Source organism: Chrysochloris asiatica, unplaced genomic scaffold, assembly GCF_000296735.1.
Source record: "Chrysochloris asiatica unplaced genomic scaffold, ChrAsi1.0 scaffold00035, whole genome shotgun sequence".
Classification (NCBI taxonomy): Eukaryota; Metazoa; Chordata; class Mammalia; order Afrosoricida; family Chrysochloridae; genus Chrysochloris; species Chrysochloris asiatica.
This window is the reverse complement of record NW_006408553.1, coordinates 12,206,812-12,223,679: the sequence shown is the minus strand read 5'-3', so window position 1 is coordinate 12,223,679 and position 16,868 is coordinate 12,206,812. Positions and strand designations below refer to the sequence as shown.

General features: G+C 38.1%; 1 protein-coding gene and 1 pseudogene across 1 annotated transcript in view; one reads left to right on the top strand and one right to left on the bottom strand.

Moving 5' to 3' along the window:
* The window catches only part of ADAM9 (ADAM metallopeptidase domain 9), a 239,070-nt gene that overhangs the window by 118,402 nt on the left and 103,800 nt on the right, over positions 1 to 16,868 (top strand). Inside the window, exons 8-11 of the mRNA XM_006859940.1 lie at positions 3,299 to 3,370; positions 4,571 to 4,740; positions 7,451 to 7,532; positions 7,682 to 7,815. Coding sequence (XP_006860002.1) covers positions 3,299 to 3,370; positions 4,571 to 4,740; positions 7,451 to 7,532; positions 7,682 to 7,815 — 458 coding nt within the window. The remainder of the gene's footprint in view (positions 1 to 3,298; positions 3,371 to 4,570; positions 4,741 to 7,450; positions 7,533 to 7,681; positions 7,816 to 16,868) is intronic.
* Positions 8,100 to 15,106, bottom strand: LOC102821380 (annotated as a pseudogene).

Sequence of the window (16,868 nt, the reverse complement as noted above, 5' to 3'; positions counted from 1 at the left end):
GATGTTAAACCATTTCAAGCATATGATCAAGAGCCATGATCCTGATGGAAGAAGTCCATGGTGCACTGAAAGCATTGGCAAAGAACAAGGCACCGGGAATAGCTGGAATTCTATTTGAAATTGAAAATAATTTGAACTCTTTCAACAAAGTGAAGTGGTACTTGAGGCGGTCACTCATCTATGCCAAGAAAATTTAAAAGACAATTCCCTGGCCAACTGACTGGAAGCGATCCATATTTGTGCCCATTCCAAAGAGAGGTGACCCCATGGAATGTGAAAAACATTGGACAATATCATTGGTATCCCATGCAATGAAGGTTTTGCTAATGATAATACAATAACATCTGCAACCATACACTGACAGAGAATTTCTAGAGGTTTAAACCGGACACAGAAGAGCACATGGATGAAAGGATATCCATGACGTCAGATGGATCTTAGCTGAAATTAGAGAATACCAGAAAGATGTTTACCTGTGCTTCATTGCTTTATTGACTACACAAAGGCTTTTTTTTTTTTTTTTTTTTTAAGTTCAAGGATGTTTACTAAAGCATTGTTTACAAAAGACTTAGCAAAATAAGTTGGCAACAACTTTAGTTACCATTGAGGAAAGGGCTAAATACACCATAGTAAATTAAAAGAAAAAGGATGAGGTAGTATCAAAATAGAAGGCTATCCAGGCAAATCATTGAGAACAAAGGGCAAGTTGCAGAATGAAGTGAGTACAGAATGAAACGTTTATATAAAAGGGAAACAAACACTGCACATCCAAAATGCATCATCATGTGCCCTTTAAGACATGTAAAGACAAACAGCTTGGGAAGGATATTTACCTGATTAAAAATAGTAGTTACTTGGAGCAGGATGAGAAGGGCTTGGTGAGGAAGCATTAAGAATAATGTTAGCTCTATTTGCAATGTTCGGTGTTTGTTTTTTAACAACAACCAAAAAAGGTATTCATAAATTATTTAATTTTTTTAATCCTGTGCTTTAAAATTGCTTTTTTTTTTAGTTTTTATTGTAAATTGAGTGATAGTGTACATGGGAGAGCATCAGCTTTACATTCATCTTATCATATTTTGTTTCCTTGTAGTGATTACCATCCCCTCCATGCAACATCATTCAACAGCATTTGCTTCAAATCCCCTATTTTTTTTTTTTAATGTACACAGAAGCACTCTGTGTACATCCAAAAATGAATATATAACCATTCAAACAACCAAAGGGTATACCCTGCATGCCAGCCCACCAGCTGCCAGCACATAGCCCCTCTCCCTCCTTGAGTCTAGAGTCCCCAGCTGCTCTATCTCTCCACGTCATCGTCTCTGCCTCCATCTCTGGCATTACTGCTTCTCTGGATAGGGTTCCACACTCTGCTGTTTTCCCTTGATGGTCCCAGTGTCCTCTGATCCTGGACTGCAAGATCAACCACTCCCCTCCTTTTGTTACAAAACAGTTTCCTTTACATTTGCAACATTCATAATCAGTCCTGATAGCAGTTATTTGCTGTTGAACCACAAGAGTCTTATCCCCATATCCTTTCACCAGTCCCATAGAGACAGGTTGGACACCATTCAGTGGAGATTCTACCTTCCCCCTCACCCTCTGAAACTAAGCTCCTTCTTGAAAACTTGTAAGCCCGTCACTTCATGCCTTTGTAGGCACCCCACCCCCACCAATCCAAGTATCCAATGTCTAAGTTGCTCATCCCTGCCAACCCTATGTGCAGAGGGGGTGAGAATGATCCTTGCTATAAAGATTCATTCCCTCTTTTAAGCTACTACATCCATTAGTATAGGTCAAGTCCATCAAATTGTAGCTGATTACACTTTTTTCCTTCTTTCTTCCTCTAGTCAAGTTCTGGTCATCCAACCATTGAAACTAGGTCAAATGGGTACTATCTGCAAGTATGGTCATTCTTTACACAAAGGCTTTTGATGTTGTGGATCATGACTAGCTATGGGCAATATTGTGAAGGATGAGTATTCTGGAGCACTTAATTGTGCTCATGAGGCACCTGTACATAGATTAAGAAGCAGTTGTTTGAACAGAACAAGGGAACACTGAATGGTTTAAAATTAGGAACGGTGTGTGTCAGGGTTGTATGATTTCACTATATTTATTTGCTCTATATGCTGAGCAAATACTTTGAGAAGCTGGATGATATGATGAAAAACATGGCATCACGATTGGAAGAAGACTCATTAACAATCAGCAATATGCAGATGATACATCCTTGCCTGCTGAAAGTGAAGAGAATTTACAATTCTTAGTGATAAATATCAAAGATCACAGACTTTGATATGGGTTGCATCTCAATACAAAGACAACAAAAGTCCTCACCACTGGACCAATAAATAATGTCAATGTAAATGGTGTAAAGATTGAAGTTGTCAAAGTTTTCATTTTGCTTGGATCAACCATCAACATTTATGGAAGCTGCAGTCAAGAAATCAAATGATGTATTGCATTAGGCAAATCTTCTGCACAAGACCTCTTTGAAGTGTTGAAGAGCAAAAGATGTCAGTTTGAGGAATAACCCAAGCCATGGTATATTCAGTAACCTCATGTGCATGTGAAAGTTGGACAATGAATAAAGAAGAGTGTAGCAGAATTGATGTGTTTGAGTTATGATGTTGGAGGAGATTATTGAAAGTACCATAGGCTGCCAAAACAACAAATAGATCAGTGTTGGAAGAAGTACAGACAGAGTCCTCCTTGTAAGCTAGGATGGTCAGACTTCATCTCTCATCTTTGGACATATTATTAGGAGGGACCAGTCCTTGGAGAAGGATATTATGCTTGGTAAAGTGGCGGGTCGGAGAAAGAAAAGAAGAGCCCCAACAAGATGTATTGGCACAGTTATAATCTACAAGGGCTCAGGTGTAGGAGTGATTGTGAGGTTGGCACAGGATCAGGTAGTGTTTTCTTCTGTTGTGCTTAGGGTTGCTCTGAGTCAGTACCAGCTCAATGGCACCTGACACCAACAAAGCTTTATCTTGTGAAATGCATGAAGATAATTTTGCATTAAAATGAATGAAACTTGTTTTAAATTTATTTTAATTTAGATAGACTTCATGCTTTTTCATTATTATACATTTCATACTTGTCTTGTTTTTCTTGCATTTCTATTTATCCCTAATTGTATCCTTTTGATTTTTTTAACTAGAAATGCTGATAAATGCTGAATGCCTTCATTTTTGGTTTAGAGCAACTATTTAGGTTCTTATCTTCTTTGTCACAGATTATTGTAATTTTCTGTAATTACTTGCATGATTATGATTTCTTTGTTTTTCAGTATGACACAATGGGGAGAAATCAGACTGCTGTGAGAGAAGAGATGATTCGATTAGCAAACTACTTAGATAGTGTAAGTTGTATTTTCTGTCAATCAGAATGGTTCTATTTTATCCCTTAACAGTCTAAGAGCAGATTTTAAAAAAACTATCTCAATTTGGGCTCTAATTATCTCAAAGCCTAAATCTGCCTGAGATCCACTTTCTAGTTTGTTTATAACTTTTTTTAATATTGGGAAAGTACAAGTGCAGAAAGGCTAAGAAGATTGGGAAATTTTATAACATCTACCTTAGTCTATAACTTAGAGTAGATAGACTAAGAGATGACTTGGTTATAAAAAGATACTAAGTTTTTATTGAGAGAGGTTTGTTTTGAATAAGGCTGCCTCCTATTCATAAATTTCTAAATGACAATTTTTTTTGTGTGTGTGTGTGTGTTTGTGTTTGATTTATTTTGAGATCTTGGAGTTTATTTAGTAGGAGATAACTGACAAATTAGATGTATGTTGTTTATGATCAGAGTGCTTAGCACCTGTTTATGGGGATGGGGTAGGACCGGTCAGTGTATGGGGTCATCATCCATGATACATAGGCTGATTTCATATGGCTAACAACAGTAGTCTTGTAAGATTATTTCATCTAAAAGATAAGACATTAGTTGCAAGCAAGATAGTAATGTAGTGATGGTGATCATGATAGCCTTCTCCTATAATGTACTAAAAAATGAATGAAATATTTTACTTTAATTAACTCATTTACTCACAGTATCTCTGAAATAGATACTATAGTTCCATAAAACTCTACCTGAAACCATTGGTTCATATGTGTTTAGAATTTTAGGTAAGAGTTTAGAATGGTAATATGGTTCATATACTATGTATTGCACAACCTCTCAGCAGCACTTTGTAATCAACCCATTACAGTTCCTGCAGTGAATTTTATGAATATTTACAATAAATTTCAAATAAATCTACAGTAAATTGGAATAAATGTGGATTCTAAAGCCTTTAATCAGTTTAGGGCAAGTGTTGTAGCCAAATTGAATTTGTCAGATTTTGGATTGGGATATAAAAAACATTTTGGACCTTTGTTGTTACTATCACTCTACAGATGAAGGAACTTGAGACTCAGAGAGATTAGAATTCCATAGGAAGAATTTTTTAGATAGTAATGTCTGTTTATCGTTTTAGTATTTATGTTACTAGACTGTGATTATAGGATTTTTCTCATATTCTTTAGTATATCTTATGTGCTTTTATTTCTTTTCTTTCTAGATGTATATTATGTTAAATATTAGAATTGTACTAGTTGGACTGGAGATTTGGACAAATGGAAACCAGATCAACATAATTGGAGGTGCTGGCGATGTGTTGGGGAACTTTGTACAATGGCGGGAAAAGTTTCTTATAACACGGAGGAGACATGATAGTGCACAGCTAATTCTGTGAGTGATTTTAAAAAATATTAGTAAAATGGTCATAATAATTTAAACATTTTTTCTTTAGAATTATATTGTCTTTAAGTTTTTTGGTATCCAGGTAAGTGAGGAAAACTCAGTTTGTTACCATCAAATATGACAGTGTGATAACTAGACCTCTCATGGTACCCCTGCTACCTTTGTCCCATGCCTTTCTTCCTCTTTCATAAGTTTTCTCCCTCATTTTGGTAGCACGTGATCTCTAGTTGCTTTGTGAGAAAGGATACATGAAAATAAAATATTTTGATCTCTGGTATGTCCAAAAATGTATTTTTTCTGCCCTCACACTTGTTTGATGATTTGACTGGATATAAAGTTCAAGGCATGAAATCTTAGTACTTCATAATATTTAAGAAAAAATTCTTATCCCTACATGGCATTTTTATGATACTACACCAGAATTTCTGGTGTGGTGCTGTAGGATCAGCACTGGACTTCAGTTCAAACCGATCTTGTAGTCTAGTGCATTATTCCACAACGTCACACCAGGACTCCAATATATGTATAGTGGGTTTTTTATCCCTTCTCTCAGTATTTATTGGAGTCCTGGTGTGGTGCTGTAGGATAAGCATTGGACTGCTAACCACAAGGTTGGTGGTTCATACCTACCAGTTGCTTCTTTGATAGCCTGTAAGGTGGAAGGTCAGAGAAAAAGAGGAAAACCCCCAACGAGATGGATTGGCCAAGTGGCAGCATTGATGGACTCAAGTGTGGCAACGGTAATGAGGTTGGCCCAAGATCGGGCGTTGTTTCGTTCTGCTGTGCATAAGGTCGCTATGAGTTGGTACCGACTTGATGGCACTTAACAACAACAACAACAACAACAACATAGTGTTGCTTTGAATCTATACTGACTTGATGACACTTAACAATAAAACAACAATATATATCACTCCTAAAATTCACATCTTTTTCGCAGAGTAATTTTCCTTAATTTTATTACGTTCCTTTTGTTAATATTAGTTCATTTAAAGCAGAGTACTGAAAATACCTAGATGGTCTTTTATGACTCCAAAAATATAAAGACTTCGTCCTGACATTTAAAAAAAATTTAGTTAAGTTATATAAGCATGTATTTTCATACTAGTGAGAATGCCCTTTATTTATAAATCACTAAAAAAGTCTTCAATCAACCATGCCCACCAGCTTGTCATTTTCTTTTCTTTGGTCTTCATCTTTCATTTTAGAGGCTTTTCCAAGATGTGTTCTCACTCATATTCTTAAGTGTTCAAGAGACTTGTTCATCGATCCTCTTAACCATAAATAAAAAAACAAGGATTTTCAGACATCTGAGAACTATGGAATCACTGTTGGGTGATCTAACTTGCATGATTCCGTGGGAATTATCTTACATTAGTATTGCTAGTTCTCATCTCTTGGGCTGGTCAAAGTCCCAGAGCAGGATTTATTCACTTATTTAAAAGAGTTTCAGTGTTTCTATGTACCAGGCACTGGGGTAGAGTAGTGAACAAAACAGATCAAAATTCCTACTCTAATGTGCCTATATTTTGGTGAAGGAGATTGTCCATAAATGAGCTAATTAAGTATGATATATAGTATGTTTTATAAAGAAGCCCTGGGGTATAGTATGGTAAATGTTGGGCTGATAACCACAAGGTTGGCAGTTCATACCCACTAGTTGCTCCAAGGAAGAAAGATGAGGCTGTTTGCTGCTGTAAAGATTTTGGAGTCCTGGTGTGGTGCTGCAGAATAAGCACTGTACTGCTGCTATCCAGAAGGTGGGTAGTTCAAACCTATCAGTCGCTTCATCGGAAACCCTATACAGGGTCGTTATTACTCAAAACCCACTCGACTGTGCTTAACAACAACATGGTATGTTAAATAGTAAGTAGCAAGAAGACAAATTAAGCATGGAAGTGAGATGAAAAGTATTGGAAGAATGAGTCTCAAATTGGAGGCATCATGGCCAGTGAAGTTCTTCCAAAGATGACTTTTGAGTAAAAACCTGAAAGAGGTGAGGGAGGGAATAAGTTGGAGAAGAGAGTTCCAGCGCTGAGACTAAATCCTGAGATGTCCGCCAATACTAAGGAATGATAGTTGTAACTTTGTTCTTTTTTATTGTGCTTACTGACCTACAGCCTCATGTGTGAATATAGTCATTTAGTTTTTTGTCTTTCCTCACTAAAATTTGTTAAATAAATAATTGTAATGCATTTTAGGGTAAAAAGCAAAACCAAATCTTCTTTGTTTTATGTTTGTCTGAAAAATGCGTTTCTAATATTATTCTCATTCTCTGATAATAAAAAGAGTTTAAGGCATAACTGTCTTTTATCTTTCTTTAGCTTTAAAATTTCTTTATTTTTATAAAACTATAGAAGCCACTACAATTGCCAATTTGACATTTTTTTTCACGTATACATTTCAACAAAACCAATGATGTCCTGTTATGCAGCCATCACCTATAAAGAGGCTTCCAAAAGTTTGTGGAAAAATTCTATTATCTTTTAATCCATTTTTCCAAGAACTTTTTGAAGCCCCCTTATATATTCTCATTTTACAATTGTTATGTTTTATTGCCATTTCTCCCCGCCGCCCCAGTGGTTGTGGGCTGTACTCGTTTAAGATAGCCATAAAAATAGAATTCATGTGTTCCTTTTCCCCCAGTATAGTTTTATCATGTTTACCTCCTTCTTCTTTTTTTTTTTTTTCCATTTAGGAAGAAGGGTTTTGGTGGGACTGCAGGAATGGCATTTGTGGGAACAGTGTGCTCAAGGAGCCATGCAGGCGGGATTAATGTGGTATGTTTTTGCTTTTTATTTCCAACCTTGAACATATGTGTTAGGACATTGTCAAGCATTGATTGTCTCTATACTTCTTCCAACTGGGAGAATAATCAGACTTTCTGTTCCCACAATAATCCTAATTAATGACATCCTGCTTTGGACAGTTTGGGCATATCCCTGTGGAGACATTTGCATCCATTGTTGCTCATGAGCTGGGCCATAACCTTGGAATGAATCATGATGATGGAAGACATTGTTTTTGTGGCGCAAAGAGCTGCATCATGAATTCAGGAGCATCGTGAGTAACTGAATTCTTCTTATTTTTTAAAATATGATATTGTATAGACCATTGTTCCCTGAACTCTGCCAACACTCATGCTGACATTGAAAAAAACAAACCCAAAACAGGGAAAATTATTCCTGGCTTTCAATAATTAATTATATGATACAGCAATGAGAAGTCTATTTTTTAATTAGGTAATCCCAGAGAGCTTTAAGAAAGAAATGTTTAGGTAGCCACAAGTAGGTATATTTCTACAAGCTTTCACCTACTTGAACCTGTGCACATATTTATAGACTGATCTATGTCTCCACCCCCTGCAAATTAACATGAAGCTCTGATCTCTGTACCTGTACATATAACCCTATTGGGAAAAAAGGGAAAAGAGACCTGAAGACACATATACATTTGGGGAAGACAGATGCCATGTAAAGGTACCTCTTTATGCAAAACAACAAAGACAGTGACTGTCAGCAGACACCAGAAACTAGGAGAGGACCACAAAAGTAATCAGCAGGGCCAAGACTCTTGATTTTCAGTCTCCAGAACTGTGAGTAAATAAATTTCTGTTCCTGAAAGTCACCCACATGTTCTCTTTTTGTTATGGTAGCACTATGAAACAAATACTGTCATCTTACCTGCTACTGTGGATGAATTTCCCAGCTCCATCAAAAGGTCAATTCACCAGCAATTTTATTGTCCCTCCATTTGTCTTGCTGTTTCCTCTCTTTTCTCTCCCCTTCTGCTCCTCCCCCATCGTTGTTTAGTTTTCCCTACTGAATCTTTCCAGCAAACAAATATACGATAATTTTTCCATCTTACACACACACATAAAGCCTTTCTTTTTACCCCATTTCTTCCTCCAGCTGCCAACCTCAAATTTTCTCCTTTATGCTAGAGCAAAATTCTTTACAACTTTTTATTTTGACTTGCCTTAATGTTTTCAGTATCTCTAACTCTATTCCCTCTTTAATGTATGCACTTCAATCAGAATTTCATTCCCATTGGTTCTTAAAACTGTATTTTAAAGGCCTACATTGACCACTATATTGCTATATCCAATAATGATTTTTCAAGCCTCCTCTCACTTGAATTTTCAGCAGTGTTTGACACAATACATTATTTACTCCTTGAAAATTTGAAAAGTTTTTTTTTTTTTTTTTAACTTGGCTTCCAAGACATTATGTACTCCTTTGTTATGTCTTGGCATAGATTTAACAAGAACTGTATAAATTTTATATGAGTAAAATTCTAAGGCATTCTTGAAAGGCACAGAAGTAGACTTAAATAAATGCAAAGACAAGTTATATTAATACATAAAAAGATTCAGTCATGAAAACATCTGTTCTCCCTAAAGTAATTTATAAATTGAATGTGATGCTAGTAATAATAAAAGTTTATTTCTGCAGCAAGACATGTTGATTATAGAATTCAAATGGGAAAATAGGAATATTCATGAAAATCCTGGAAAAAATATGTTGGGAAGAAGAGGCCAGCTCTACTACATATTAAAACATTTTTAAAGGCTCTATACACCCATTCCTCACTTATTGGCATGGTTAGAATCCAAAGGCCAGATCATTACATGTATATTGTTGATATGCAAAAATGGAGGATGAAATCAGATTGAACAATGGAGAACAATTACATAATTATATAACTGTCAGATTACATCTTTTTTTGTTTTAAACTTTTTATTGTGAATTGAGTGAAGATTTACAGACAAGATCATCAGTGTTATATTCAACAATTCATAACACTTTGTTTCAATTCAATGGTTGCAGTCCCTTCCTTGTAACAACAGTTGTCCCACTTCCTCCCTGTGGTTCCTGTTTCTATTCCACCCTCCTTGAGTCTTAGTCTTGGAAGGGGATTTGCCCTGAGGGAACCCGACCACTTGCCTTGATGTCTCCTGGGTGAGCAACTTGCTTGTTCTTGTAGTAATCAGTTGGACTGCCTATATTGTTTTGTATTTTTCCTGTTGGTCATTCTTTCAGGAAGTATCTTCTGTTCTTCTAGCTGTTCCAGGCTGGGCTGCTTGTCCTTTCAAGTGGAAATTTCCCACCTCTGAAGATTCTGGATGGGGTTCAGGATTCCCCCTCTGGTCTTATGTAATGCAGAGGCTCCCAAATTTTCTTTTGCAGATGTCCAAATACTACTGTTTATGCTCTTTCATGAATTGCTTTGGTACCCATCTCCCATAAACTTTTTGAAACCCAAATTTGTCATGGAATATTTCATAGACAGAGCCAGGACTAATTTGCAAATGATTTACCAAATAATCCACTGTCACTCGTCTGTTCGACAGAATCATTCATTTCACATGCATGCTCAATATTGTCATCAGCTGTGGACATTGATGGGTGGTATAATATAACTGGACTGAGAAAAAATTTTGACTCACCCTCATGTATTCATCGGTATGTTTGCAGCAAAGGTATATAACCATTTGAAATATCCTCTTTCAAACCTATATATTTGTAGATACACTTCCATTCTTCTTCCTATACCCATTTAGCCTATGTATCCATCCAGGTATCTATCTGCAGAACACCGTTGTTGCTGGGTTGTGTATATAACTCTATTTACCTTTTGTATACTTTAATACTTGAATTCCTCCCTATGTCTTCACTTGTCTTTATTATTCTTCTTCCAGCTGCCCTCTATTGTATGTTACCTTCCCATCACCTGAGTTACCATATGTCTACCCTCTAGCCAATGAATTACTCTCCCTTCTCTGCCACCCCTGGTAACTGTCAAAGATTATTTCTTTTGGCATGAAAACCTTTTTTTTTTTTTTTTTTTTTTTTTTGAGGTTGTGCAATAGTGTTCTCATACAAAAATGTCCTCTTGTGATTCACTCATTTCACTCAGTGTAGTGTCCCCCAGGCTCATGCATGTTATCAGGTGTTTCACAGATTCATCATAATTATTCAGCATTGCATAACATTCCATTGTGTGTATGCACCAAAGTTTGTTATGCATTCTTCTACTGATGGAAATGTAGGCTGTCTCCATCTCTTTGTTATTGTGAAAAGTGTTGTGATGAACATTGGTGTGCAAATATTTATTCATGTTATTGTTTTGGATATATACTAAGTTGAGAAATTTCTGAGTCATATGGTATTTCTATTAACAAAACAGTTTCCATGCTGATTGAACATTTTAAAGTCCCACCAGCAATGTAGGTGAGTCCCAGTACCTCTAGACCCTCGCCAGCATTAGTTGTTTTCTGTTTTTTATGAACTTCACTGTTAATATTTGTGTGAGATGATATCACATTGTTGTTTTGATTTGCATTGCTCTAATTTTTAGTTACGGTGTTGGAGGAGAATATTGAAAGTGCCATGGGGTGCTAAATGAACCAGTAGATCCGTTTGGGAAGAAGTGCAACCAGAGTGCCAGTCTCACTACTGTTGCCACGCTTGAGTCCATCGATGCTGCCATTTGGCCAGTCCATCTCATTGGGAGTGTTTCTCTTTTTCTCTGACCTTCTCCAGTGACTTGTCCCTCCTGACAATATGTCCAAAGTATGAGAGATGAAGTTTGGCCATGTTGGCCTCCAAGGAGCACTCTGGCTGCACTTCTTCCAAAACAGATCTACTGGTTCTTTTGGCAGCCTATGGCACATTCAATAGTCTCGTCTAACACCATAACTCAAAAGCATCAGTTCTTCTACGGTCTTCCTTCTTCACTGTCCAGCTTTCACATGCATATGAGGTTATTAAAAATACCATGGCTTGGGTTAGGTGTACCTTAGTCCTCAAGCTGACATCTTTGTTCTTCAACACTTTAAAAAGGTTTTGTGCAGCAGATTTGCCTAATGCAATACATCCTTTAATCTCTTGACTGCTGCTTCCATGAGTGTTGATAGTTGATCCAAGAAGAATGAAGTCCTTGACAATTTTAATCTTTTCTCTGTTAATAAGAATGTTGTTTATTGGATCAATGGTGGGGATTTTTGTTTTCTTTACATTGAGATGTAATCCATACCAGATAGCTGTGATCTTTGATCTTCATCAGTAAATATTTTAAGTCCTCTTCACTTTCAGCAAGCAAGGTTGTGTCATCTGCATATTGCAGGTTGTTAATGTGTCTTCCTCCAACCTGATATCACATTTTTCTTCATATAAGCCATCTTCTCGGAGTATTTGCTCAGCATACAGGTTGAATAAGTATGGTGAAAGAATACAACCCTGTCACACACCTTTCTTAATTTTAAACCATTCAATGTTCCCATATTCTGTTCGAACAACTGCCTGTTGGTCCAGGTACAGATTCATCATGAGCACAATTAAGTGTTCCGGAATACTCATACTTCACAATGTTGTCCGTACCTTGTCATGATCCACACAATCAAAAGCTTTTGCATAGTCAATAAAGCACAGATAAAAATCTTTCTGATATTCTCTGCTTTCAGTTAAGATCCATCAGACTTCAGCAATGATATCCCTCATTCCACGGCCTCTTCTGAATCTGGCTTGAACTTCAGGAAGTTCTCTGACACTGTATGCTTGCAGCCATTTCTGTATTACCTTTAGTAAAACTTTACTTGCATGGCATATCAAAGAGTTTTTTCGATGATTTCTGCATTCCGTTGGGTCACCTCTCTTTGGAATGGGTACAAATATGGATCTCTTCCAATTAGTTGGCCAGATAGCTGTCTTCCAAATTTCTTGGCAGAGATGAGTGAGTGCCTCCTGGGCCTCCTCACTTTCTTGAAAGATTTCCATTTGTATTCCATCAATTCCTGGTGCCTTGCCTTGTTCTTTGCCAATTCCTTCAGTGCACCTTGGACTTCCTCTTTCAGTATCATAGGTTCTGGATCATATGCTCCCTCTTTAAGTGGTTGAACTTGAACCATTTCCTTTTAGTACAGTGACTCTGCGTATTCCTTCCGTCTTCTCTTGATGATTTCTGCATCATTCAGTAATTTGCCCGGAAAATCTTTCAATAACGAAAGTCGAGGCTTGATTTTTTCTTCAGTTACCCCAGCTTGAGAAATGCTGAGTGGGTCCTTCCTTTTCGGTTTTCTCATTCCAGATCTCTGCACATTTTGTTGTAATATTTGGCTTTATCTTCTTGAGCTGATCTTTGAAATTTTCTGTTCAGCTCTTGGACCTCCTCATTTCTTCCGTTAGCTTTAGCATCTCTACGCTGGAGAGCAAGTTTCAGAATCTCCTCTGACATCCATTTTGACCTTTTCCTTCTTTCTTGTCTTTTCAATGACTTGTTGCTCTCTTCATGTATGATGTTCTTGATGTCATCCACAACTCTTCTGGACTTCTATATTTTGTGTTTAATGTATCAAATTTTTTCTTCAGATGATCCCTAAATTCAGGTGGGATAGTAAATCTAGCTAATCCTGTGTGACCCAGAGCCCCACCCTGTTTCAAATTGTTACTATCTGATTGCCCAAGGCTCCCAGGTAAACAAAGACACTCTTATCAGGCATGACATTCCAAGAGTTTAGAGATAACTTCTAGAAGCTCAGAGAAAATGCCAGACATTTTTTGGGGGCAAGGTTAAATTGTTTATTAAACAGTGGTATTGGAAAATTGTTGGATTTGAATAGTGAGCTGGAAGTACTGAGTAAAGATTGGAGAGTGAGTTTTTTTATATTTTGATATTGTTATTATGTGCTGTGGAGTCGGTTCTTACTCCTAGCGACCCTGTATAGGGTTTCTGAGGAGTTTGTATAGGTGAGCTTGAACCTCCAACCTTGTGGTTCAAACTGACTTTTGTAATCCAGCGCATTAACCCACAGCGCCACACCAGGACTCCTCTTGTCAATAGGATTGGTCAAATATACAACCTTAAAGCCTCACTTCTGTACTCACCCCACAAATGCAGAACTGACTGCCTGCTCATTGCTCTCACCAGTGATTTAATAGATGGACTTCTGGGTTTCCTTCATGTGAGAAACATACTCCAAGCAAGTAGTCATTTCATTTCTAAACTGGGAAGTGTGATAGTGCAGCAGCTCAGAAAGGCATTGCTCTTCATCAGTAGAGTCTTCATGGATTACAGGTTTCAGGCTCTTAGAGAATACCTCATAGAATTTCTTACAGTTCTCCTTGTCTTCTGCCAACTCAGAGAAGAGCTCTAGGCACTTCTTGACAGTGTTTTTGTGTATGACCATCAAGATTTTGTTCTGCTGGAGCATTTCCCAGGAGATGTTAAGGAGCAAGTCATGAGTCAACCACATCACGGATGAAGTTGAGATACTCTGGTATGAACTCATCACAGCTGTCCATGATGAATGTACAGCAGACACAAAGTTTAATGTTGTCTTTTTCTTCTTGTTCTTGATGAGGTCAAAGGGAACTGGCAGGGAATAAATAACAGTGCTTTGGATTCCAACTGACCTACATAGAAGTGCTTCACTGCCATGTGGTCTTTCCAGTTATTTATAAGGCTCTTGTAGAATTCCTATATTCTTCCTGGGTGATGTCATCAGGATTTGTGGTCCAAATGGGCTTGACCATTTTAGTTCTTCCTGGTCAATGTATTTCAGCTTAATCTTCCTGGCCTTCTTCTTCTTGTCTTTACCACTATCATCTTTCTCATCTGATCCCACATCTTCAATATTGGGCTTCTCTTCTTCATCCTTATCTTCTTCTTTCTTACCTTTCTCTTCCTCTTCCTCATCATCACTGATTTCTCTCATTGCTTCTCCAGTTAAAAGGTGATGGGATAGCCTATGAACTGTGAGTTCTTCTTCACTACTTCATTGACTCGCCTCTCCTCTAGGTACTTTGTCTGGTCTTCTTTAAGGTGCATAATCATTTTGGTACCCCAACTAACGGGTTCACCGCGGTCAGCATGAATAATAAAGATTCCCAGGTATATCGCTCATCATCATTACACTTTGTGATCACAACCACTTTCTCTGTCACAAAAGAGGCAGAATAAAAGCAAACACCAAATTGTCCAGTCATGGAAATGTCTGCACCAGCCTGCATACCCTCCATAAATGCCTTGGTACCAAATTTGGCAGTGGATCCCAGATTATTTATGAGATCAGCTTTGGTCATTCCAGTGTATCCACCACAGTTAAAGCGCATTCCTGAGGGTTGAGGATGATGTCAATTTTGCGCTCGTTACTGCTGTCTTAGTTGGAAGGATCTGTCAGGCTCTCATAGAGAATCTTGTCAAAGGTGTCAAAAGCATTAGAGATCAAGTCTTGGAGGAATATTTCCTTGTTGGAATGGAAGGTATTGATGATGGGTGACATGAGTTGGGAAATCTCTGCCTGGAAGGCAAAGGCCTCCATATCCTCCTCTCTGTAGTGCACTTCTTCAGGCATCTTGAAGGGAAGGGCTGCAAATAGCAAACAACTGCCAGTATTTGCTGAGTTATGGCTTGCTGAGTGTGACTCAAGAGAGGTAGGTCCCTTAGCCTTTTAATTTCATTTTTCCACAGACTCTTTGAGGCCCACTTATATTCCCTCTGAGGCTTTTCTTTGACTCTCTTTGGAGGCTTTTGGTGAAAAATTCTTAATTTATATTGTTGTTGTTAAGCGCCGTCGAATTGATTGCCACCGATAATGACCCTGTATAGGGTTTCCAAGGAGCAGCTGGTGAGCTTGAACCACTGACCTTGCAGTGCAGACTTTGCAGTCTGACACATTAGCCCACAGCGCTGTATTATGTAGCCATAAATGTCAATATTCCTTTTTTGTGTCCTGTTTAAGAAATTATTTCCTACCATAGGTGTCATGGAGATATTCTCCTGTATCACATTTCAGACTCATGTGTTTTGCTTTTCCTACTTAGGTCCTTAATCTTTATAGAATTATTGCTTTTGTATCTTTTTTTGTTTTTGTTTTGTTTTGTTTTTTTTATTGTGATTTATGTGGCAGTTTACACAGGAGAACATTAGTTTTACATTCATCCTCCACACATCACCAATCAATGAAAGGGTACATCCTATAAGCCCGCTTTCCCCCACACCCCCCACTCGTCAGCACACAGCTCCTCTTCCTCCCTGGGTTCTGATTCCCCAGCTGCTCCATCTCTTCATGTCATCATGTCATCATCTCTGCCTCCATCTTGGGGATCACTGCCTCTCTGGGTAGGGTTCTGCTCTCCACTCTTCTCCTTTCATGGTTCCAGGGACCTTCGCTCCCAGCCTGCAAAGTCAGTCACTCCCCTCCTTGCCACAAAATGCCCACTTTTACATTTACAACGTTCATAATCAGTCCTGGTAACAATTATTCACCCCTGCATCACAAGAGACCTATCTGCATTTCCTTTAATCAGTCCCCCCTAGACAGATTGGATGCTACTCAGTGGAGATTCTACCATCCTCCACGCCCTCTGGATCTAGGTTCCTTCTTGAAAGCTTGTAAGCCAGTCACTTCTTACCTTTGTAGCCCACCCCATTTTGGATAGCCAATGTCCAAGTTGCCCATCCCTGTCTACTCTGTGTATGGAGGGGGAGGGAATGATCCCTGCTGCAAAGATTTGTTCTCTCTTTTGAGCTACTGCATCTGTAGTTGTAGGTCAAGTTAACCAAACTGTATCAGGTTACTCTTTTTTTCTCTCTTCTTTCTTTTTCTAGTTGCGCTCTGATCATCCAGTCATTGAAGCTAGGTCAGTTGGGTATTATCTGCAAGTGTGGGTGCTCTTGTGGATATGCCCTCTCTTCTTACCCATTGGACACTTCACTCTCCACTCCAGTCCTCCATGGCTATGTCACTGACTCTGGACCCAAGAGTCCTCAGGTCTTGCCACACTGCTGGCCAACCAGGTGTCCACCTAGGTTCACAGGAGTCTATTGACCATTGTAGGGCTTATCATTGTATTTGATTGATAGTTTTGCTGGATAGACGATTCTTGGTTGACAGTTTTTTTCTTGCAGGGCTTTGTATAGGTCTCCCCATTACCTTCTCACTTGCATGGTTTGTTCTGAATAGTCAGAGCTTAATCTGATTTGCTTGCCTTTATAAATTATATTTCTTTTCTCTCTGGCTGCTTTTAGTATTCTTTCCTTGTCTTTGATTTTGGAGAGCTTGATTATTATATGTCTTGGAGACTTTCTTTTGGGGTCTATCCTTCCTGGGGTAC